At 44.7% G+C, this 26,238-nt stretch overlaps 1 protein-coding gene across 1 annotated transcript in view; it reads left to right on the top strand.

The window, feature by feature from the left end:
* Nucleotides 1–671: 671 nt before the first annotated feature.
* The window catches only part of LOC134577697 (uncharacterized), a 131,032-nt gene continuing 105,465 nt past the window's right edge, over nucleotides 672–26,238 (top strand). Inside the window, exons 1-5 of the mRNA XM_063436559.1 lie at nucleotides 672–813; nucleotides 1,967–3,208; nucleotides 4,575–4,631; nucleotides 8,224–8,253; nucleotides 10,793–10,849. Coding sequence (XP_063292629.1) covers nucleotides 672–813; nucleotides 1,967–3,208; nucleotides 4,575–4,631; nucleotides 8,224–8,253; nucleotides 10,793–10,849 — 1,528 coding nt within the window. The remainder of the gene's footprint in view (nucleotides 814–1,966; nucleotides 3,209–4,574; nucleotides 4,632–8,223; nucleotides 8,254–10,792; nucleotides 10,850–26,238) is intronic.

The following is a 26,238-nucleotide window of genomic DNA, read 5'->3' as shown; positions in this document are numbered from 1 at the left end:
CCCTAACAGCATGGGCCACCCGATGGATCCCTTGAACGGCAGCCCCGGCAGTTTGCAACCCCTGCGATCCCTGCAACCCTTACATGTACGCCACTGACACAAAGTGTCGCAAGAGGCGCACCACTGGGGCCAAAGAAGCTGATAGATTATTAACTGCGTGCATCACTGACATGTTGTCCATGTAGAACACCACCTTCCGATCACTGAGGAGAGCACCCCAGAGAGATAGAGCCAATAACAGAGGGAAGAGCTCTAGGAAGGCTGCCCGCCCAGGCCACTGGCTAAGTCTCAGCACACCACCACCCCCCGAAATAAGCCCCAAAAACTAAGCTGCCCGAGGTGTCAGTGTACAGCTCTAGGTCCGCCTCCAAGGGCCAGGTCCTGTGCTGCCCCTGCTCCAGCTTCTGCCTGATATTCCTCCTGACCACCAGGATGTGCTCGGTCTCCAAGGCTCCCCACACCTAGCATGCATCCAAGCCCACCCTGCCGACCAGTGATGGGCCTTCTGATCCGCCTGAGCTCCGCCCCCACCGCCGAGCACATGTGGCAGCCGGCGGGGCCTGCTCAGCGCCACCAGTGCCGGTCCCAGCACTCACGTGGCCGGCACCATCCACAACCACCATCCACAACCGCAGGACTTGGGCTCAATCGTTGTGGCGGTCTCTGCTGCCATGCCGGATGCCGGCCCCAGCGGCCATCTTGACCAGGCACCTCTAGGACAGCTCGAGCCGCTCCCTCAGCCACGCCGTCCCCCTGTCCTGTGCTGCCTCCTCCAAACTTACCAGGACAATGCAAAAGCACCAACTCAGCCTGGTAAGTCAAATTAGTAATGGGGTTTTTTAAAATGGCCGACATTTATATCAGCCCAACCCCTAAACCCTAACCCACCAATCACCATCAGGCTCCCCCTAAGCCTGCCTCCAAGCCCTGTCAAGCCCCCTCTGCTAAGCTGCACTTTTCTCCTTGGGTCTACAGAAAGGTTTGTTAGAAAAGCTCTTCACATGAAATATTCTCACAGCTCACCACAAACAATATCTTCATATTGCTCCAGGACTATATCCGAGAATTTTCACGATTCTCCTTTGTGGGATTCTTGACATTGCTGCCCATTCACCATAAAATGGGGAGACGTGCTTCACAGTTACTATTCATAAAATACATATACAGGGGTCATTTTTATAACAGTAGTAAATGAAGCGACACCTTTAATATGAATTTAACAATCTCCCTGATATAAAATGGAGAATCGTTTTCCCGTGAATATTTCCACTGAGAGAAAAAGTCAGCTTTCCTGCTTTCACATTGGTCACAAATGTGTTCATCTTGGAAAACTAAAGAAAGATGTAAATGATTGGAGAATAGTGAGTTTGTTCATTCCCAGAATTATTCATTGAGTGTCTGCGTTTTCCAGGATACAAGTTAACACCGTCCAGAAAAGACCAAACTGAGAGAGATTTCAAATGAATTCAAAGTGAATTTCAATTTTAAGGTGAAAATTGCAAAACTGAAAAAAGTCTTAAATTCACTTTAAATTCTAACCTTAGTAAATCACGCGGTGTCTTTTGTGGTGGTTTTAGAGGATTCGGTGGCATTAATTGCAGATGACATTCCACCTCAGTGATTGCTGAAAAGTAGGAGCAGAATGGGAATATCTATATAGTATTTCATTGATTTATTGCATTTATTTATAAAATATTTTACCAGGAAGGAAACATTGAGATTTCTCTCATTTTCAAATTTGTCCTGGGTCCACTAACACTGCATTGTTACAATAGGATACAAAATGATACTACACAAAAAACAATTAATAAAAAAAAACAAAGCAATACAATATGCATACATATATACATTTTACACGTAACAGGCAGAATAATAAGATGTCTAATAAAATGTCTCCTTTCGATTTCGTGTTTCCAATGTATTTATAATTTAATACTGAATTATGTTTCATTATCTTCTGTTACAGGCTCCTGTGTGACAAATAGCACTCCTTACCCTGCAGGGAAAGAATTCTTTGCAATATTTATGCAAAATCACAGCCCAAAGGATCTTGCTCAACTGCAAGTGCAAGTAACTGGTGCAAAGCCAGCTACAACTGTTGAGGTTACCATTAATAAATCTAATTTCAAGCAAGAATTTAAAGTAGGGGCAGGTGAAACAGTAATAGTCCCCTTGAGTGGAATTATCGAGCTGCATGGCACAGGGATTTTTACCTCAACGGTAATTGTAAGAGCTGATGCTGATGTCACTGTGTTATCTTCCACTTCTAAACCCACCGGTGCTGAGTCCACATTGCTCTATCCCTCTAATCAGTTGGGTGTTGAGTACGTTGTGGTCACTCCACCGTGGGGACCTTCCTGTGAATACAAACAGTTTGCTGTAGTAGCGCATAATCAGTCAACATCCATCGACATATATCTGAAACAAGACATTCGTTTTCAAGGACGTGATTACCTAAAGGGTCAAAAGATCTCAGTAATTCTGGAACCATTTCACACTATTCAGATTCAAAGCCAGAATGACTTGTCCGGGACACGAGTACTTGCTCAGAATCCTGTGTCTGTCTTTAGTGGCCACACATGTTCACAGATCAATGAAGCATGCAATCACATCTATGAGCAACTTCTGCCTGTATCTAAATGGGGCAATAGATATTTTATCCCAGCATTTTCTCGTCAAGAAAAATTTAATGTGGCTTTAATAACTGCCTCTAAGGACTTCAATCTAGATTATAAATTAGGAGGAGATTCCAAGAGCATGCCGTTAACTGCTGGACAATTGTACCAGATAGAAGTTCATAATTCCAAACCTTTAGAAATACAGGCCAAGGAAACAGTCCAGGTTTTACTTTACAGCAATGCCGGGGTATATGATGGAATACCTTTTGGGTCCTTCCTTTCTCAAATACCAGAAGAAACATTTTTCCAAAAATCATTTGTCATCCATGGTCAAGAAGACTTTGACATGAATGTAGTTTTCATTATTATAGAGACTTCTGAAAAAGAAGGACTTCTGCTTGATGGGAAACCTCTGGAAAGCAGGCCTCAGTGGATTGAGTTCCCCACTTCTAAATATTCCTGGTCAGAGCATAGCTTTGGCGGTGGTGTGAGTTTTCATTCAATGTATCACCCAAGGGTCGCATTTGGACTTATTAGTGCTGGGTTTACATCCTGCACAGCTTATGGGTTTCTGGCAGAACCAGCCACTGGTAAGTTAATATATTTATACTGGGACCAATCTGGTAAAGGTTTAATTTGAAAATAGATAAAAACGAGAATACAAAGTCAACTTTTTTAAAGCTGTTATATGTATATATTTATTTATACTCTTATAATCTCCCCATAAATCATCCATGTTTCATTATGCTGGGATTTAAAAAAAATTTTATCCATGTGTCAAAAGCATCAATACATTCACAATGGTTTTATGCTACAATAACAGTAAGATATATTTATATATGGAAATAAACAATTATAGTTTAATGATGAGGAACAAGGAAATTCGCCAAATGTATTTGATTAACAGAACTCATATAACAATTTGTTTATAAAGGTGTAATAGGAAATACAAGCGGCAGAGTGGAACAATATGGACGTGAGTACTTCATTCTCCATACAGTATTATAGAAATTTCCATCGAGTGAAGTATTTATTATGAGCAAGTATAAGGTTTACTTTGATCTATTCCCTCTCACTGATACCATGTCCTTCTCCATCATTATCCTCTAGTTTGTTTTCTTCTTATCAATGGTTATTCGACAATAGTCATTGCTAAGGCTCCATTCATAAACCAGCTGGCTGTTAATGATTAAATGGGTTAATGTGTGAGTGTAAGTAACTGGGCATATAAAGGGTGTGTAAGTGACTAGGTGGTGGATGTATGTGGGCAGAAGGTGGGGGTGTGTAAAGGGAAGGTGGATATATGCAGGGAGGGTGTAAGTGGCTAGGAGCTGGAGGTATGTTACTAGGAGGTAGCGGTACGTGACTAGGAGGTGGGGTATGTGACTAGGAGGTGGGGTATGTGACTAGGAGGTGGGGTACGTGACTAGGAGGTGGGGTATGTGACTGGGAGGTGGGGTATGAGGCTGGGAGGTTAAGGTATATTACTGGGATGTGATGGTATGTGGCTGGGAGGTGAAGATATGTTACTGGGATGTGATGGTATGTGGCTGGGAGGTGAAGATATGTTACTGGGATGTGATGGTATGTGGCTGGGAGGTTAAGGTATATTACTGGGATGTGATGGTATGTGGCTGGGAGGTTAAGGTATATTACTGGGATGTGATGGTATGTGGCTGGGAGGTTAAGGTATATTACTGGGATGTGATGGTATGTGGCTGGGAGGTTAAGGTACATTACTGGGATGTGATGGTATGTGGCTGGGAGGTTAAGGTATATTACTGGGAGGTGGGATATTTGGCTAGGGGGTAAGGGTATGTGATAAGGAGGTGGAGGTATGTGGAAGATGTGGAGAGATGGGAGGATGTGCCTGGGAGGTGGGGTATGTGGAGGGTGGATGAAAGTGGTTGGGTAGAGTCGGCCACCTTCAATTCATTATTCTCTTTGTATTTTTAGAGGAATGGGTTATAGAAATGGAAACTCCAATAACGCAAGTGGAAGCACCTGAAAATAGTAAGTACATATTTGACTACAACTTTACAAAATGTGGAATGCTAATGATTTCTATTACAATAATTATAATTTGTGGATCAATATTTCTAACTAGTTACAGTAGTTGAACAGATCCAAGAGTTTTATTTTTTATTTCAGGAAAAAATATCATATTTATATTGTTTTTTTACATATTTATTTAATGACCAACTACAAATCTAATTTTACTGACTTTTTGTTTATAATCAAAAAAATATATTTGTGCATTAATGATAAACTATTTACCTGTACGAGTTTACCTCTAATTACAGCTTTGCTAACCTCGAGGTGGCCGGGTCAGTCTGTAGATAGTTGTCTTTAAAATATGTTTTAATATGGTTGCCTTTGTCTGTCCGTATTTGTTCATCCATTATAAGAGACCCAATTAGCCTCTATCCCCCCTTGACCCTATAGTTTTATCTTTCCGTTAAGGAGAAGAACATTGGTGCATGGTGAGACCAAGAGTCATGTCTCATAGGACATTGAGACACTTGTTGGCTAAATACTTGAGTGTTTTTGTCTATTAGAAAATAGTCAACCCTTGAACAGCTAAGATGTCTGAAGGGGTAGAATGTGTATTCCCACAACCTTGGATTCTTGATCCACCATATATCCACCATCCCATATGGATGTCACAGTTTTGATAACTGTGCCCCCGAGGCGGTCAATCTGGTATTGTAGGAAGGAGTGTGGCTTGCCAAAGTGTCTATATATGGGTCTAAAGGCTTATTAAAGTCCCTGCATATGAGTAATATGTTGTTTGTTCCTACTTGTGCATTTTATGAATTATTCTCTTTAGAAAGTCGAATTGTTTGGAGAATATATGTTAAAGGAACACTATAGAATTAGTAATGCAAATATGTATACCTAAACATTGACTAGGGCCCCGTTCAGCGGCAAATAAATGGTTAATTAACTATTTATTTGCTTACCTTAATCCAGCGCCAGGCTCCCTCGGCACTGGTTACCTATCCTCCTCCATTGATGCTCAGCTCCTTTATGCAGACCCTATCTAATACGTTGCCCCCTCCCTCCATTCAAATACATTGCCTCCAAATCCAATACCTTGCCCCCATTCTAATACACTGCCCCCACCTAATACACTGCCCCATCTAGTACACTGCCTTGCTCTAATATACTGCCACCTCCCCAAATCTAATACACTGCCCCTAATCTAATACACTGTCCCCTCCCTCCTACAAATTAATTCACTGTCCCTCCCTCCCCCAGTTTAATACACTGCCTCTCTTTCCAACCTTAAGATGAGCCACCTGTCCTCCACTTTCAGCCCTGCTCTGCTCAAGCAGGCCAGATGCTCCTATGGCACTGTGAACAGGAGTCAAAGAGAAGTGACTGGCCTGCTCTGCAGACAGACAGCCTCTCTGTGCACTGTAGCGCCTGTAGAGTAACTTCACATGCTGTATGCGCATATCCGATGGTCGGTGTGGACTAATGCTTAGCGCTCTTGTGGCCGTCAGGGGGCAGACAGGAAACAGACAGGAAAGCAGCCCCAGGGCAGGCGGGCCGCAAATATATTCAGTGTGGGCCGCATGCGGCCCATGGGCTGCAAGTTTGACATGCTTGGTTTAGATAGTAGTTGGAATGCAACGCTCTTGCAACTACAATGGAGACTCCTGCCGTTTTGGTCTGTGCCATGGAGTGGTGGCCAATGAGGTCCTGCGGTTTGTAACATAGGGTGTTTCAATTTTGCTAAGTGAGTTTCTTGCACAAAGATCACGTGTGCATTTGCTTCTCTAAACTGGTTGCGCTTTACGGAGTGTTTAATCCTCTTGCATTTATTGTTAAAATACTCATATGGAGAGATAGAAGGCGACGTGTTTGTAATCAAGTCTGCCATAGGTCATATTACGTGGTAGCATGCCTTGGGGAAGCTGTGGAAGCCTCATAATGGGGTAAGCTAGGGTAGAAAGATTCTGCATGTCATTAGTGTGGTCAACATAAGTATAACATGTGCAGAAAAAATACATAAAATAAAAACACATTGTCGCTACAAAGGGAATAGGAACAGTAATCACACAACTTCTTGGTGTCTGTGAGGGATGGATCTCGTCCCCTCCGCATGGATTTTCTGGCATACATAGCGGTGGGGTAATATGACTTTAGGTTACACTAAAATTTCAACAACAAGTGTTTACGGGCATCATAACATCTATTTGCTGCTAACAACATTTTAAAATGTCAATTAAACATAAAGTAAAACATTATGTTACTGTATTTCTTTTTAAATAAATGTGCTTATGCAAAACATAACTCATGGTCTTATTAACCAGATAAGGAAGCCCATTAAGGTACTGCTGAAGCTGATTAAGTCTTTATAGCGTTAGATGCAGAAAAAGCATTTGACAGGGTGAACTGGAATTTTCTGGCCTTGGTGATGGAGAACTTTGGCCTGACAGGCTTTTTTAAAGAGAGTACAAGTACAATGTCATTAAATACAAACCCACAAGCTAGAGTCATATGTCCTGGAATGGTATCTGATTGGTTCGATATTCGGAATGGCACCAGACAAGGTTGTCCTTTGGCGCCACTCCTTTATGTATTAGCTATGGAACCTCTAGAAGCAGCAATGAGATAAAATGATAAAATTGAAGGGCTGCAGATTTATTCAGAACATCATAATATTACTCTATTGCCCAATCAAGAATGGTACAATTATGTTACAATAAGACACCTATTAAATTCCTTAAATATTAAAGAACACCCAAAACTGCTTTGGGAAAACTTGATTGGACATTCACAGCAGGTGTGGGTGAGGTTTGAAAGGGAGGGCTGGCAAAGGCTGCAGACAAGAGATCTTAAGTGTTTACAAGCTGTTTTTAGATAACACCCAGTGAAAAAAAACGAAATTAAATGCACACAAGTTTTCATTTAAGGCATATCTACTAATAGTGATGTTTTATTTTTGTATTTGGGCAGTGAAATATCCCATTAAGGCCAACCAATCTTTTATTGCTAATCTTCAAACAAATCACTTAGTAAACATTCAAATTCCTTCCCCATTTAAAAAAAACAAAACAAAAAAACAAACATTAACACACCTGCATTGTTGAAAATTTGCATAAACTGGTTATTCATTTTTTAATTTGATAAATTATTGTGGAAACTCTTTCTATAGACTTTAGATAAAGTGAATGACTTTTATCTTGATTTAACTATACGAAACATGAACAATTAAATAATAATTGTATTGTTAAAATGTAACCACAAGGTGTCAGTATTAATATGTGATTATCATCTCTTTAACCTTGGCTTTTAGTTTAAAAAATTCAACCACTAGATTTCAGTCTTTTTAGCAAGAAAGGAAAAAAACATAACTTAACATAAAAAATAAAAGTAGCATTTTAAGTTATCTGCATCCATTAGATAAACCTAGTGGTAGGATATTGATATTACAATTATTTAACATAAAGTGTTCATCTTGTGTGCAATTAAAGAATGCAAGCTTTTAAGTATTTTCTTCTTTAATTCAGTGTTAATTCACGCAGAGTATACAACTCGTTCCCTTTCTTAGAAAGCTATTTAACAAAGCAAACTCTTTTTTTCCCTTTTACAGATCCGCATGGGAACAAACCTTTAACAGAAGGTAATGTTTTTTTCCAATTTGACAATTTTTATCGGTTAAATTGAAAATAGTACTTGGGGTTCAGAAAGGAAGAGGGGAGCGGGGATTTGCAGGAATATTGTGGTACATTTATATCATTCGACCCATAAAGCAGTACTGTTCCATCAACTATTTTACATCCAACTCATAATACCATTGGCAATGGTCTTGACCTGTTTTATATAATAGTATATCGGGGCACCACGTGTAATCTCAATCTATACATTTCAATAAACAGGGGGTAGGATAACAGAGAGGGAGGTGGGACCTAAAATTAACAGTACGGAAAAAATAACACAAAAATGGTATACGTTGTACATGTCTGTCGGTATGTCTCATTTGTTGTGCCTATTTTAGTCCTCTATGTCCTAGGTTGATCTAATGCACCTTCCGATTGTGCGTGTGGTTTTACTTTTGTGAGTGTAGTGAGCTTTGGTCTCCTCTATGGAGTGACTGGGGGGAGTCCCCTTTCATATGAACCGAAGGTAATTCTTAACATATAATGAATTTGAAAAAAAACATAATTTCAGATTTGCAACACAGTATCTTAGAAATACATTTGGCTTCTTAGTACCAGAATGAAGAACTGGATCAACAGAGTCAACAGAGTGGCTGGTATAACAAAATGATCCTTCTTTTCTGTAATTAAGGAATTTTCGTGAATATCTAACAGCTAAAAAGGACCCGATAAATTCCATAATCTCTATAGTTTATTGTAGTTAGTATCAAAACTTTTAGGACACGTTAAAAAAAACTAGTGCTCTTTCTTTCACTTACAGCCACATTTTTTGATGCCATGACGTTCGAGTGCAGAAACCCTAGCATTTGTAAAATTGCTTAAAACGAATTTGAAAGAAAAATGATGGATGAGGTTCATAGACTTATAATACTATAAACTAAACCATATACCATAAACAACACTGAGTGGTAATAGTGTAATGAGCTGTAGTGGATATGGTCCTTGGAGTATTCCATTAAGTTGTTATGGTTTTAAAAGTAATACATTTTGCAAAGCAAATCTATAATCTATATTTCATAAAGTGCCTCTAAACTTCACAACTAACCTTTATTATTAGAAAAGCTATGTTTACAATGACACCTGAGGGCCCATTCTCAAATAGTCGAGTTGCATTGAACTTCTATTATTTTTACTTCCAGCATTCACTAACGTAAAACAGGTTACAAACAGGTTACAAGCAGGTTACAAACAGGTTACAAACAAGTCTATTATTGTGCTCAGCGAAATAGAATAGAATATGCAATAGACTTGTGCATGCAATTTCAAACAATTGAGGTTCCTCTGCATTTTGGGCAATCGGTTAATCGTATGAAATCCTGAACTTTGAAATTATATTTGGACACATCACAAAACAAACAAAATGAACAATGGACGATCCATTTGATTTGTTTCTTGATACAGAGTTTGTCCGTGACAGCCAGTAAATGTGGATTTTATTCAACAGATCAAGTGAAAAGTGACGAACAGAGTAACTGTATTGGTTAAGTCTCCCTTGATCTGATAACTGGACTGTGTGAGAATGCACCTATCAGTGTATTATAAAATATATGTATATTATTTACAGTTTGCAGTGCATTGATTGTTTAATTTCGGAGTCATTTTGGTCCTTCTGATTCATAGTTTCTTTTACAAGTGCTGGGATGACATTTGTCAGAACTAAAACAGCACAATGATAGATCCCGAATAACCTGAAACTATTTTATTTTTCTCTGGGCAAATCGATCCAAATTTTTTGTTTTTTAATTTAAATATGTTTTTAATGGAAAGAGAAATATCATACAACATAAGTTACATAACGTCAGTGTTACAGATACTAGATGAATAATCAGATTTTTTTTATTAGTGTGCCCAAATGTATAAGCATTAATACCTAAAAACATAATTATATATATATAACTTATTTAAAAAATTATTTTGAATGAATCACATTTTTAAACTGTGCACAATAGCAGATGGTAGAATAGCGGAAAGTAAAATTCAACTTTTAAGTATTTTAAATGAACTATTTATTAATATCTGCATGTAGTCTAGCTGCACTTTATCATCAAGGAAAGAAAAAGAGGCAAATTCATGTTTGTAAATAAGCTGGGAACAGATCAGGACAGGTAAGTCATAGTGCCACAACGGCATATTATGCCATATGCCCCTTGTGGCCATAAAAGGAAATGCATGAACCAAACATGACGGTGGGCCTACATATCATATGCTCTGTTGCACTATTTAGGGGCAGTGGAATCTGAATGTGGTTATAAAAGGTGAAATAACTAGAATGATATTATTATGAAAGATTGACAGCTGGTATTGTTTAAACAGCAGTCCTGCACATCATGCTCATAATCTGCTCCTTCAAGCCAGCCAAATCCCTCAAAAGCATTTGCAATATAAACTATTTCGTTGGAAATGCCATCTAAAGTATGTTTGGATCTCACCGACACTTATTATTATTCACAAAGTTAATTTCAAACAAACTCTAATGCCTGATTTCTGTGCCGTGTTAAACAGAATGGACAGTGGAAATTGAATATCCAAATGGACCAGGGGATGTAATTGGCAAATGGGGTGCGTATACACTAACATCGGCCTACTTTGTATTACATTTTAATTCTAAGTTAATACGTTATTCCAATATTGAAATCTTTTTTTGTTTTATTGGTTTGCTTCAGTTTAGGGATGTGGTTATCGAGAAACATATAATCGTTGTGGCAAACCTAGCCACTTCTGGACTATATTTAACAAAGGTTGTCCGTAGGCTGAATGTGTTACTGTATACCTTGATTGTGTATGTATTGTATTATGACCGTTCGCATGCTGGCAGCCGTACGCTACCAGCATGCAAACCTTTCGTTTGACGAAACACGGCTATCCGGGCCATTCGCCAAACGAATACGGGCTCCCCAGGTAGACCACACACTCACAGTCGTGTGGCACTAATTAACCGATTGCAACAATGTTGCAATCGGTAATTGAAGGCTCTCCTAGGTGGCCGTCGTTCGGCTACCGACCATGCGGCGGTCGGCCATCTTGGATCCTTTATCTCTGCAGCGGTGTTCGGTCGTCGAGAGCCTGGAACTGAAAATGGCTACTCAATGATCCGAACACCGCTGGACTTCCAGAGCGTTCGGGAGTTCCGCGTTCACCACATTCTGTTCCCCATCGATGTTCGGTAGTTTCAAACCGAACTCGATGGTTAAATGTAATTTGTGCGGCGTTCGGTTAGTTTAGCTGGGATCTGAGCGGTATTCTCACTAAATGTGCCCGCAGACCCCAGCTATCTACCGAATGGTCATTCGTATGAAAGCGAGTAATATTATGTGAAATATGGATTTCTATGTGAATTGCCAGTTTTGCTGCACGAGGGGATAATCCACTTAATCGTCCATTTTAGTGGGAGGATCCCTCTCATGCAGCAATGCCTGTTGGGATAATTATACTGCCTGATGGGAGAAATCCCCTGTAACATCTGTAAGGAAACCCCTTGCAAGGAGAACTGCATAAATATGGAAGTCTGTGAATAAAGCAAGTTAGTTGACTCCCAAACTGTGTCTCGTCCGGTTATTGGGAGGATTGGGGATATTGCCGTGCTTTCTAACTCTGACTGTGGATTACCTAAGATACCAACGGAGATCGTGGACTATAATACTGCGTTCCGTTACAATTGGTGGCAAGCAACGGGATCCGAACCTTACAGCCGAAAAGCAGTGTTCGTGTAAACTGAAACTACCGAACGAGGAAAGCAAGGGCAATTCGTATGGAGATTGATTATACCGTACTGAAACGGCAGACTTTAAAGGAGCTACTGGAAGCCAGGGGTAAGATAGCCAGCAACAAATCCAAAGCTGTGCTGATCGCTGAACTGATGGAGGGAGACGGAGCTCGCATCGTTACACCTCCACCAGCCATGGAAGAGACCCCATACCAGAGAGAGCTGAGAACCAGGATGGCGTTTCTGCCACAGCCAGTACCCTTGGAGATATTGACCGTGCTGATGTCAGATGTGCAGGATTATCTGATGGCAAACCGCACACCAGAGACACCGCCTAGGGCAGAGTCTTTTACTGCCTCCATATACGGACAGGTAAAACCCAAAGTCCCACATCACGCGTTTAAAGTATTTTGTGAAGAAAAGGACGAGATTGACGGGTATTTACAGGATTTCGAGAGGCTGTGTGATTTGCACGACTTGGAACCCGCAGTATGGGTACCCCTACTGGCAGGCAAATTATCGGGTAGGGCAGCCGAAGCCTACCGCGCTGTGCCCCGAGAGGACAGCAAAGATTACCCAAAAGTAAAAAGGGCGATCTTGGAGAGGTATGCCATTACCCCAGAGGCGTACCGGCGCAAGTTCAGGGGCTTGCGCAAACCTGAGAAAGATTCCCATGCAGAGTGGGCGCACAAGCTGGATCAAGCATCACAAGGCTGGATACAAGCCAGCAACGCTACCAATATGGAAGAATTGCGGCAGTTAATGCTGCTGGAGCAATTCTTTAATGGCTTGTCCCCAGAAGCACAAGAATGGGTGAGAGATCGAAAACCACTCACCCTAACCGAAGCGGCTAGACTAGCGGATCAACATTTTGATGCCAGGAGGCATCACGGACTCCAAAGTAAGACTTTCCCTCGACTTATCGGGCCACCCAGTAACTTTTCTCCTACCGGCCCCACAGTAACCCTGTCCAGGCCCGCACCAAATAATCCACCACCCCCCTCTCGATACAATGGCCGGGCTAACATCCAATGTCACACCTGCAAACAGTGGGGACATATTTCCCGAGAGTGCACGCAAAACCGGAGCAGACAAGCGTGGAACCAGGTGCGACAAAATTTGACACCGAGGGCTGCTGCGCATCACTATCAAGTAGCACCAGCCACCCAGGAAATGCTGAGCGCCCAGACCGAGGAACCTCTAGGAATACTCCACGAGGTGATGTCGGTCCGAGCCACCGACAACCGGCAGCATCATCGTCAGCTAGTGACCCTGGAAGGGAAGGAGGTACAAGGGCTCCGAGATTCGGGGGCCACTCTAACTTTGGTTGCACCACATTTAGTCCCAGGTTCAACTCACACTGGCGGATCAGTGGCAGTACGGGTGGCAGGGGGAGCAGTATACCGGCTACCCACTGCCAAGGTACATTTGGATTGGGGTGTGGGAGAGGGAACTGTGGAAGTGGGGCTTATGCAAAATGTACCCGCAGATGTTGTACTGGGGAATGACTTGGGCCAGATGACTTCTGCTTTTATACCCCAGGCTCTGTACCAGGAAGCCCATCCAGTGACTACACGGCAGCAGGCTCGCACCACGGCTCCACCGATACACTCTGAGGCTCAGGTAAGAGACCATGAACCCCACATGACTCACATGTCCTGGGATACCCCGACTACCTTTGCGACAGAAGTAAAGACAGACCCCACCCTTCAAGTATATAGGGACCGGGTACACACTGACCAGGCAGGGCTAGAGGGGGAGCGGTACACGTGGGAGAAAGGGTTATTATACCGCGTCGCGGCGAGGGAAGTGGGAGGGTCCGTCACCCTGACAACCAAACAGTTAGTGGTACCCCAGAAGTATAGGCAGGAGCTACTTAGGATCGCTCATGATATTCCCTTGTCTGGACACCTAGGGATGACCCGCACCAGATATCGCCTAACGCATGCTTTCTTCTGGCCCGGAATTTCTAAGGACGTGCGACAGTATTGCACCTCCTGTGACGTCTGCCAGCGAGTAGGGAAACGAGGGGACCGCCACAAAGCCAAGCTATGTCCCCTACCCATTATTGCAGAGCCCTTCAGCAGGGTAGCCGTAGACATAGTGGGGCCCCTGCCAAAGCCCAGCCCCTCTGGCAAAAAGTATATCCTAACTGTAGTGGACTACGCCACCAGGTACCCCGAGGCTGTAGCCCTCACTAACATTCATGCTGAAACCGTAGCTGAGGCCTTAATGAAGGTATTCTCCAGAGTAGGGTTCCCCCAAGAAATAATATCTGACCGGGGCACCAAATTCACTGCCGAGGTCACCCAACATATGTGGAAAGTATGTGGCATTAAGCCAATAGTCAATTCCGCCTACCACCCCCAGTCCAATGGACTATGCGAGAGGTTCAACGGTACGCTGAAGCAGATGCTTCGTACGTTTGGGGAAACCCACAAGGACTGGGAGAGGTTCCTACCTCACCTACTCTTTGCATATAGAGAGGTCCCCCAGGAGTCAACAGGATTCTCCCCGTTTGAGTTGCTGTTTGGGAGGAGGGTGCGGGGACCCTTGAACTTGATTAGGGAACACTGGGAGGGAGAGAGTAATACAGATGGAACCCCTATCGTATCATACGTACTGGAGTTCCGGGACCGTCTGGAGGCGCTGACTCAGACTGTGCGCACCAACCTCCAGGCGGCCCAGCAACGCCAGCGGCGCTGGTACGATAGAGGAGCCAGAGACCGCAGCTTTCAGGTGGGGCAGAAGGTTTTGATTTTAAAACCCGTTCGCACAGACAAGCTGTAGGCCATCTGGCAAGGCCCATATCAGGTGGTAGAGCAGAGATGCGACACCACCTATGTGATTGGCCCCTGCTCAGGGGTAGGGAAGAGACGCATGCTCCACGTGAACATGCTCAAACCCTACCATGAGAGGATAGAGGATGTGACGGCGATCTGTGCCTCCGCCTCAGAAGATCAGGAGAATCTGCCCCTACCTGACTTGCTAGAACCGGAAGAGCCGATAGAGCCCTCCCGGGGGGTTCAGCTGGGGGAGCGGCTAAGCCCTCAAGAGCGTGCACAGGTACAAGCGCTGATTGTAGCTAAAGGGGCTACCTTCTCCAATTTACCTGGGTACACTCCGCTGGCCACCCACCGAGTTGAAACCCCGGGACCATAGGCGTGCGCAGCCTATTGCATTAGGGTGTGCACCCTAAAGCACAAACACACGGCGCATGTGTATATATGTAATATATATTTATATATATATATATATATATATATATATATATATACATACATACATACACACATATACACACACACACATACACTGCTGTGTATGTGTGTGCTGCTCGTGTGCTGTGTGAGGGTGGTTTGAGGGTGCTGGTAGTGTGCTATGTGGGTGAGGGTGTTTGTGTGTGTGTTTGTTAGGGTCCTGTTACTGTGCTGTGTGAGGGTGCTGTGTGTGTGAGGGTGCTGTTTGTGTGATGTGTGCGTGTGATGGTGCCGTTTATGTGATGTGTGTGGGTGTCGTGTATTTGTGAGGGTGCTGTTTGTGTGTGTTTGTGAGGGTGCTGTTAGTGTGCTGTGTGTGAGGGTGTTGTGTGTTTGTGAGGGTGCGTTTAGTGTACTGTGTGTGAGCGTGCAGGCTGTATGTTTGGAGGGATTGTGGAGGTGGGGGCAGATTAGTAAATATCCCCCCTCCCTACCTTATATAGGGAGGGGGGATCCTTGCTGCCATGTGCCATCCCTGGTGGTCCAGTGGAGAGTGAACTCTAGCCTGCGGGGCTAGAGTTAACTCTCACGAGATCTGAGTGTTGCCGTGGCAATGCTCAGATCTCGTGAGAGGAACCTGGCGGAGCTGCTGTCTAGAGCTCCCCGGGTCCTCTACTGCCTCCCTCCATGTTGCTGTGGGCTGGTGAGGTAGATCTTTGATCTCTCCGCCAGCCCATGGAGGCTTAGAGCAGAGCCGGCACTCAGATAGCGCCGACTCTGCGTGAGCCGACAGGGGACATCCGGAGATCTCCGGTGAAGTCCTGGGGAATAAAGTGTGGGAACTCTTTTCCCACCTCCCAAAAAAAATAATATACACGTGTGTGTGTGTGTGTGTGTATATATATATATATATATATATGCGTGCACACACAGACTGACACATACGCAGACACACATATATACGCGTGCACACACACACATTCACAGACACCCACACACCCATACACACACACACTCACAGACACACACACACATTCAGACACACACCTACATTTACAGACACACTTACAGACACACATACATACATTCACAGACACACTCACTCACAGACACACAGACACATACACACATTCACTCACAGACACATACACACATGCACTCACAGACACATACACACAGACACACATTCACAGACACACTCACTCACAGACATATACACACAGACACACACACACACACATACATACATTCACAGACACAATCACTCACAGAAACATACACACAGACACACACACACACATACATACATTCACAGACACAATCACTCACAGACACATACACACAGACACACACACACATACATACATTCACAGACACAATCACTCAGACACAGACACACACATACATTCACAGACACACTCACTCACAGACATATACACACAGACACACACACACACATACATACATTCACAGACACAATCACTCACAGAAACATACACACAGACACACACACACATACATACATTCACAGACACAATCACTCACAGACACATACACACAGACACACACACATACATACATTCACAGACACAATCACTCACAGACACATACATACAAATTATTATTTTTTAATTAAAAAAAAGTCCACCCAGCCTCCCTACCTGGAGTGCTGGCGTGGACTTGTCCCTGGGGTCCAGTGGGTCGGTCAAGCGCCGGTCTCCACTCAGCCGCGGTGAGAGAGCTGTGTGCTCTCTGCTCCCTCTCGCCGCGCGGGCTGTCTGTTGTAGCTGGGAGCCGGAATATGACGTCATATTCCGGCTCCCAGCATCAGCAAACAGCGCGCGGCGAGAGGAAACAGAGAGCACACAGCTCTCTCACCGCGGCTGAGTGGAGACCGGCGCTTGACCGACCCCAATGACAGGGGGAACATAGGGTGAGGAAGGGGGAGCTGAGTGCCTGCAGGAACAGCGTTCCTGCTCAAATAAAAGTGCAGGAACGCTGTTCCTGCAGGACTCAATACATAGGCGTGCCACGGGGATTAGGGTGTGCCCAGGCACACCCGGCACACCCCGTGCGCACGCCTATGCCCGGGACAGCTACCTATGCGACAGGCTCCCTATCGGGTCCCTGAGTCAGTCCGGACCCATATGAAGGCAGAATTAGACGAGATGTTACAGCTAGGGGTTATCGAACCCTCAGATAGCCCCTGGGCATCGCCGGTAGTCCTGGTACCTAAAAAGGACGGCACAACCCGGTTCTGCGTCGACTACCGGAGGCTAAACGACAAAACGGTGTCTGATGCCTACCCGATGCCCCGAATAGACGAGCTGTTGGATAAGATGGCACGGGGCCAGTATCTCACTACCATTGATTTGTGTAAGGGATACTGGCAAATTCCCCTAGCCGATGACGCCATCCCCAAGTCGGCGTTTGTCACTCCGTTTGGCCTGTATCAGTTCAAGGTCATGCCCTTCGGAATGAAAAACGCTCCGGCTACCTTTCAGCGGATGGTAGATCGGCTACTGGACGGCTTTCAGGAGTATGCCTGTGCCTACTTAGATGACATAGCCATATTTAGCCAGACCTGGGAAGACCACCTACGCCATATAGGGGCTATTTTAGACCGTATTGGGGAGGCAGGGTTAACCTTAAAGCCCAGTAAGTGCCACATAGGGATGGCCGAAGTGCAGTATCTGGGGCACCGAGTGGGGTGTGGGCAGCAGAGACCCGAGCCAGCCAAAATTGAGGCCGTGGCAAAGTGGCCTACCCCAAGGACCAAAACCCAGGTGCTAGCTTTCTTAGGGACTGCAGGGTATTATAGGAAATTTGTACCCGATTACAGCGCCCTGGCCAAACCCCTGACGGACCTGACCAGAAAGAACCTTCCCCGACAGGTTGTCTGGGCCCCAGAGTGTGAGCAGGCATTCCAACAACTCAAGACTGCTCTGACTAATGCTCCTGTATTAACTGCTCCTGATCCAACTAAAATATTTCTTGTCCACACAGACGCTTCAATGTTTGGATTGGGGGCAGTGCTGAGCCAGGTGGGAGCAGATGGCGGAGAGTATCCCGTAGCTTACTTGAGCCGAAAGTTGTTGCCCCGTGAAGTGAGCTACGCCGCCATTGAGAAATAATGCCTGGCCGTGGTGTGGGCCCTTAAAAAGCTACAGCCGTATTTGTATGGACAACCTTTTTCCTTACTCACAGATCACAACCCGTTGGTGTGGCTGAACCGTGTGGCTGGGGACAATGCCAGGCTGCTGCGCTGGAGTTTGGCGCTGCAGCCCTTCGACTTCACCATCCATTACCGCCCAGGGAAACAAAACGGTAACGCCGACGGGTTATCCAGACAAACTGAACTCGAAAAGTGATCTGTGAGTACTCTCCCGGACATCCCCAAGCCGATCCTTTGGGATCAGACTGTGTATGCCGGCTTGGTTCTGGGGGAGCATTGTGGCAAACCTAGCCACTTCTGGACTATATTTAACAAAGGTTGTCCGTAGGCTGAATGTGTTACTGTATACCTTGATTGTGTATGTATTGTATTATGACCGTTCGCATGCTGGCAGCCGTACGCTACCAGCATGCAAACCTTTCGTTTGACGAAACACGGCTATCCGGGCCGTTTGCCAAACGAATACGGGCTCCCCAGGTAGACCACACACTCACAGTCGTGTGGCACTAATTAACCGATTGCAACAATGTTGCAATCGGTAATTGAAGGCTCTCCTAGGTGGCCGTCGTTCGGCTACCGACCATGCGGCGGTCGGCCATCTTGGATCCTTTGTCTCTGCAGCGGTGTTCGGTCGTCGAGAGCCTGGAACTGAAAACGGCTACTCAATGATCCGAACACCGCTGGACTTCCAGAGCGTTCGGGAGTTCCGCGTTCACCACATTCTGTTCCCCATCGATGTTCGGTAGTTTCAAACCGAACTCGATGGTTAAATGTAATTTGTGCGGCGTTCGGTTAGTTTAGCTGGGATCTGAGCGGTATTCTCACTAAATGTGCCCGCAGACCCCAGCTATCTACCGAATGGTCATTCGTATGAAAGCGAGTAATATTATGTGAAATATGGATTTCTATGTGAATTGCCAGTTTTGCTGCACGAGGGGATAATCCACTTAATCGTCCATTTTAGTGGGAGGATCCCTCTCGTGCAGCAATGCCTGTTGGGATAATTATACTGCCTGGTGGGAGAAATCCCCTGTAACATCTGTAAGGAAACCCCTTGCAAGGGGAACTGCATAAATATGGAAGTCTGTGAATAAAGCAAGTTAGTTGACTCCCAAACTGTGTCTCGTCCGGTTATTGGGAGGATTGGGGATATTGCCGTGCTTTCTAACTCTGACTGTGGATTACCTAAGATACCAACGGAGATCGTGGACTATAATACTGCGTTCCGTTACAATCGTATAAGTTATAATGTTAATATTTGATGATATTGAATTATTTCCACATATTTATATATATTAATTTAAAGTAATTCATTCTCTCTGTCTCTCTTTGTCTGTATCTTATTTTTGGACAAGAATCGACATCTGGCGAGAAAGGTAATTTAGAATGAGTTTAAATGACATGTTCAAATTGAACGACACTAACAAAAATTATGTTTTTTTTTACTATTTCTATCCTTGCTAATATATATTCACAAGGATGGAAATAGTGAAAAACTTTATTTTTGTTAATATAGTTCAATTTAAATGCTTTCTACACTAAAAAAAATTGAAAAGACTGTGTAAATAAACATTTCAAACAGAATAATTGATGTTTTTTCACATCTTTTTTTTTTTTAAATTGAGTTTAATTTTTAAATATAAATTCTAAATTGGATTTAATTTCCAAAGAGAATGTAAGAATGTATGTAATTTAAATGTTTTTTTTCTAAGGGCCAAATGGATGGATTCCTGGAGGAAAAGGTATTTGAGAAATGAATGTGAATATTCTAGATAATTTGCAGAGTTTGACTGATTCACAGAAAGAATCAGAGACATTTCATTGGCATATTGTTTAGGTATGCACTAAAAATAGTGTAGTAATGCCAACATGAGAATGTATTCAAGTTGTCTAAGAAATATCTGTGCAACATAGAAAGTAGTGGAATTGTTTTTATTTTATTTTTCTTAGTCATGGAAGGTTTGATTTCTGGAGAAAAAGATAAATTAGAAAGTAATATGAATATTGAAATCGTGGAGAGATTCTGGATACTTTGCAATAGATTCCAACTTCGAGACATATAAACATGGTGTACACAGTGGGGTGGCTACAAGGGTATTAGCAATGTTGAGTTGGAATTGTCTTGTAAAAAGGCAGCCCACTGGGAAATTGAACAAAAGTGCTTAAAATATATATATATAGAAAAACTAATCAATGTTCCAAAGACACCCACCATTTAACAAGATACAGCCAAAGAGGTCTCTCACCTCCACCCACTGCAAGGCAAACTTTGCAACAGTGCAACCTGCAAGCCGGCTAATCATAGTGAACTTACAATATTTCAAACTAAGAGTGACATATTAAAGCCCTTGCCACTTGCATAGCCATTCATTCTTGAGCTGTTCACCAGAAAAAAAAAACTGAAATAAATCAAAATTAATCCAGACCCTCCAGAGCAGGGGCTAGATTTTCCAATAGAAAGAAATACCTTTTCCATTTTCTTTTGTTTTGTATAGTTTCCTTTTTATTTTGACGGGAGACAAAAATAGAGCCACTTTAAGTTAAGTTCAATGGATGAGTATAAATTATTACTTTTTTTTGTGGTAGTGGTGGGCCAGAAGGATGCAGTTTTGCTAAGCTTGGCTACTATTAGACTGTAAGTCATCCTCCCAGATAATATTGGGTCGGGAAGACCCCACATTTTTTTTTTCTAAATACTCCCTTGTATTATTATTATTATTATTATTATTGCCATTTATATAGCGCCAACAGCAGGGGCGGACTGACTGGTCGGGCACTTCGGACATGGTCCGAGGGCCCGGCCGGGAGGGGGGCCCGCCATAAGGGGGCCCGGCCGCCCCTTTAAATGCTGCAGCCGCCTGAGCGCTCTCTTAAGAGCGCTCAGGCGGCTGCAGCTTCTCCCCTCCCCTCCTCTGTAGCGTGGCCGAGCTGCTGTGCAGTCCGGTGCCCGGCCGGAGTGATAGGAAGGTGCTCAGTGTGCACCTTCCTGTCAGTCCGGCCGGGTACAGGAAACAGAAACTCCTGTTCCGCGCGGAACAGGAGTTTCTGTTTCCTGTACCCGGCCGGACTGACAGGAAGGTGCACACTGAGCACCTACCTATCACTCCGGCCAGGCACCGGACCGCACAGCAGCTCGGCCACGCTACAGAGGAGGGGAGGGTAAGAACAGAGAGGGAGGGGGTGGGGGGGAAATGAACAGAGAGGGAGGGGGTGGGGGGGGGAAATGAACAGAGAGGGAGGGGGTGGGGGGGAAATGAACAGAGAGGGAGGGGGTAGGGGGGGGAAATGAACAGAGAGGGAGGGGTGGCGGGGAAATTAACAGAGAGGGAGGGGGTGGGGGGGGAAATGAACAGAGAGGGAGGGGGGGAATGAACAGAGAGGGAGGGGGGAATGAACAGAGAGGGAGGAGGAAATGAACAGAGAGGGGGGAATGAACAGAGAGGGGGGGAATGAACAGAGAGGGGGGGAATGAACAGAGAGGGGGGATGAACAGAGAGGGGGGGATGAACAGAGAGGGAGGGGGGGAAATGAACAGAGAGGGAGAGGGGGAAATGAACAGAGAGGGGGGGAATGAACAGAGAGGGGGGGAATGAACAGAGAGGGGGGGTGAACAGAGAGGGGGGAATGAACAGAGAGGGGGGATGAACAGAGAGGGGGTGAACAGAGAGGGGGGAATGAACAGGGGGGGAATAAACAGTGAGGGGGGGAATGAACGGGGGGAATGAACAGGGAGGGGGAAATGAACAGAGAGGGGGGAATGAACAGAGAGGGAGGGGAGGGGGGTAAGAAGAAAGAGGGAGGGGGGGGTAAGAAGAGAGGGGGGGTAAGAAGAGAGAGGGAGGGGGGTAAGAAGAGAGAGGGTGAGGGGGGAGAAGAGAAAGGGAGGGGGGGTAAGAAGAGAAAGGGAGGGGGGTAAGAAGAGAAAGGGAGGGGGGTAAGAAGAGAGAGGAAGGGGGTAAGAAGAGAGAGGGACGGGGGTAGGAAGAGAGAGGGAGGGGCGTAAGAAGAGAGAGGGGGGCTTAGGAGAAGAGAGGGAGGTGGTAAGAAGAGAGAGGAAGGGGGGTAAGAAGAGAGGGAGGGGGTAAGAAGAGGGGGGACGGGGGGTAAGAAGAGGGGGGAGGGGAGTAAGAAGAGGGAGGAGTAAGAAGAGGTGGGAGTAAGAAGAGGGGGAGGGGGGTAAGAAGAAGGGGGGTAAGAAGAGAGTGAGGGGGAGTAAGAAGAGGGGGAGGGGGGGAGTAAGAGGAGGGCAATTGCCGCCTCCCCTCAGCCTGCAGCTCCTCTGGGTCCTTCTTGCACGAGCACAGATCGTTGCCGCGGTTACCACGGCAACGTTACGGCTCTTGCGAGAGTAAACTCTAGCTCTGGAGCTATGGGCTAGAGTTCACTCTCAACACTGTGACCACCAGGGATTCCTGGTGGTCGCAGTGGTGAGAGTGAACTCTAGCCCCATAAACACACTGCCCCCACACACCATACACATTCACACACTGCCCACCATACACCCACACACACCATACACATTTACACACATTGCCACACACACACACACACACTGCCCACCCATACACACACAGCCCCCCATACTAACATTGCCACACACATACACAGCCCCCTCATACACACATTGCCCCACACACCCTACACATTCACACACTACACCCCCTCACACACACTGAACCTTTCACACACACTGCACCCCTTACACATTGCACCACTGCTCCTATACCCTACTACAGCCTCATATCCCAGCAGACCCCAGGTAAATTGTCAAACTGTTCTTAAACGGTTTGACTACTTACTATGAAAGGGGGGTCCGGCCCTCCTGGCACCATAACGACTACACAGAGCAGTAGTGGTTATTGTGCATGGATTATTTCTTTAAATAATCTACAAGTGCCCCAGTAGCCAGCAAGCCAGCCAGCCCACAGGCCGGCCAGCCAGCCAGCCCACAGGCCGGCCAGCCAGCCCACAGGCCACCAGTTAGGCTTACAGCCAGCAAGCCCGCAGCCTGCCAACCGCAGCCAGCAAGCCACAGCCAGCAAGCCAACAGCCTGCCAGCCGCAGCCTGCAAGCCAACAGCCTGCCAGCCACAGCCAGCAAGCCCACAGCCTGCCGGCAGTAGCCAGCAAGCCCACAGCCTGCCGGCAGTAGCAAGCAAGCCCACAGCCTGCCAGCAAGCCCACACCCTGCCAGCAAGCCCACAGCCTGCCAGCCGCAGCCAGTAAGCCCACAGCCTGCCAGCAAGCCCACAGACTGCCAGCCAGCAACAGTAATTAAGGTAAGAGGAGCTAACTTGGCCTAGGTATCAGCGAGCTATGTTGTGTTGCTATATTGTGAATAGGAACCAGAGTGTTGGAGAGACCCCCCTCCAGGCCCCATTAGACTCCATTGTAGTCTCTAATGGGACCTGTAGGAAATTCTTTCTAACACACTCTCTAAAGGACACTGAGATAGCCTCTGCTAGAATGCTCCCCCCCCTCCATGGCCCATTAGCCATCAAATGTAGTCTCTATTGGGGCCTGGAGGCGACTGTTTCCAGCAGGGACACTGAGATGGCCTCTGTTAGAAAGACCCCCTTCCAAGCCTATTAGACTCAATTTTAGTCTCTAATAGGTCCTGGAGGGGATTCTTTCTAACACACTCTCTAAAGAACACTGAGATAGCCTCTGCTAGAAAGAACCCCCTCCATGGCCCATTAGCCCTCAATTGTAGTCTCTACTGGGGCCTCGAAGGGATTATTGCACTTTTGTTCCTTGTGTCTAAAGATTGTGTAGGGTGTGGCTGGAGGCGGTGCATGGAGGCGGGACATGGGTGGCGCTTGCTGCGGAGTATGGGTGGGGCCTGTAAGGGGGCCCTTGATTTATTTTGCCCGGGGGCCCTGAGGGTTCTCAGTCCGCCCCTGGCCAACAGATTCCGTAGCACTTTACAATATTATGAGAGGGGGATTTAACTATAAATAGGACAATTACAAGAAAAGGTACAGGAACGATAGATTGAAGAGGACCCTGCTCAAACAAGCTTACAGTCTATAGTAGGTGGGGTGTAAAAAACAATAGGACAGTAAATAGTAATCAAATAAGGTGGGGTGAAGCAGAGCTGGAGGAGAGAGTAAAGTGCTGCCCTTTAGGAGAGAGCAAGAGACAGGTATGTGAGGTAGAGATTACTCTGGGAGGCCATAAGCTTTCCTAAAAAAGATGGATTTTAAGGCACTTCTTAAACAATTGAAGACTAGGGCAGAGTCTGATGGTGGTAGGCAGGCCGGCCACCCACGAGAAGTCCTGCAAGCGTGAGTTGGCCGTACGGGTGCGAGAAGCGGACAGGAGAAGGTCACAGGCAGAGCGGAGAGACCGAGAAGGGAATCCAAATTAGGTAATAAGTTTGCCAAGAGAGGCAGTATACAGAGAAAATAGAAGGGGACAAATGACAGAGCCTTGGGGGACTCCAACCGGCAGCAGAGAGGTCAAGAAGAATTAGTATGGAGTAGTGGCCTTTGGATTTAGCTGTGATTAGGTCGTTAGTAACTTTGATAAGCACAGTCTCAGTAGAGTGGGGAGGGCAGAAGCCAGATTGAAGAGAGTCAAGGAGATAGTGGGAATTGAGACAGGGACAGAATAAAGAGAGAAGGAATAAAGATATTTGAGACAGAATAAAGAGATTTGAGACAGAATATGACAGAATATGAAAAATAAGTGACAAAATTAAAAGTATGCCATTTGCAATAAACGTAGCATAAATCTTAATTTGCGTTTCATTTTAATGGTTCAAAGAATGTCAGGCAAAATGGTCGTTCCTCACGCATGTTCACTGCATCAAATCTGGCCCTCTCTAAAAAAAGTTTGGACACCCCTGAACTAATCAATCTACTCTGCAATGTGTGTTTACATATGTTAAAGAAAAAAACACAATGTAACTCTAAAAAAATGGGCCACGTTTTGAAAGATTTCCTATTCATATTAACTATCCTAACAGAAATTAAATAAAAAGCAAAAAGCATTTTGTTCTGAGAGAGTTAAATTATACTAATCTCATAACTTGCCATTTCAAAAGACTTAAATGATGGCCTCAATTTAATATGTTTGGATAAGATATTCAAACAATTTAATATTTATATTTAAACTTTTAATTGATTTATATTTTTAAAAATAATTTCACTTTTTAAGAATGTGTTTATATATTGATATATTTTAAACACAAGAAAAAGTTTTTACTGTGATATGTGGGCACTTAGTAGGATTATACAAAAAAAGGTGTATATTTGTCTAATAGCAGCTTTAGCACTCTTTGGGTCCTCCGATTTACCCAGAAATCCAATATGTGAGAAAAACACACAATGTTCTAGAACAACATCTTTTTGAACAACTAGTTGTGGACCTTTACCAACATCCTGCACTATTATTTTACATGTTATGTCTCCTGTATGCATATACCACATTGGAGTCTGTGAAGGGGTACAAGCAAGAAGGTCCCTGTTGCTACCTTAAAGGCATAGAAACCAGTACGTTCAGAGCCATAACGTTGAAAAGGGTCTGGAATTGTGAGCATTCCCTCTTTTACATTTTGTTTTACTTATACTAATTGTAAACGATATTGTACTATTGTATATTACTTCTTATCTCTTTTTTGGCAAATATATGAAAACGTCCCATGCTGTATGAGTAAGCCCTTGATATTTTAGCTCTGCACTTTACACTGTTGTGTTTGGAAGGGGTAGTATCACCTAAACCTTGTTCTAGCACATTGTGTGTTTTTCTCACATATTGATATATTATTTGATATTTACAAAAAAATGTTTTATTGCATTAAAAGACCACTATAGTGTCAGGAAAACAGACTTGTTTTCCTGGCACTATATAGTCCTGAGGTCCCCCCC

The sequence above is a fragment of the Pelobates fuscus genome, chromosome 11 (assembly GCF_036172605.1).
Source record: "Pelobates fuscus isolate aPelFus1 chromosome 11, aPelFus1.pri, whole genome shotgun sequence".
In the NCBI taxonomy this organism is placed as follows: domain Eukaryota; kingdom Metazoa; phylum Chordata; class Amphibia; order Anura; family Pelobatidae; genus Pelobates; species Pelobates fuscus.
The sequence above is the reverse complement of the archived record's forward strand: the minus strand, read 5'-3'. Positions and strand labels throughout refer to the sequence as shown.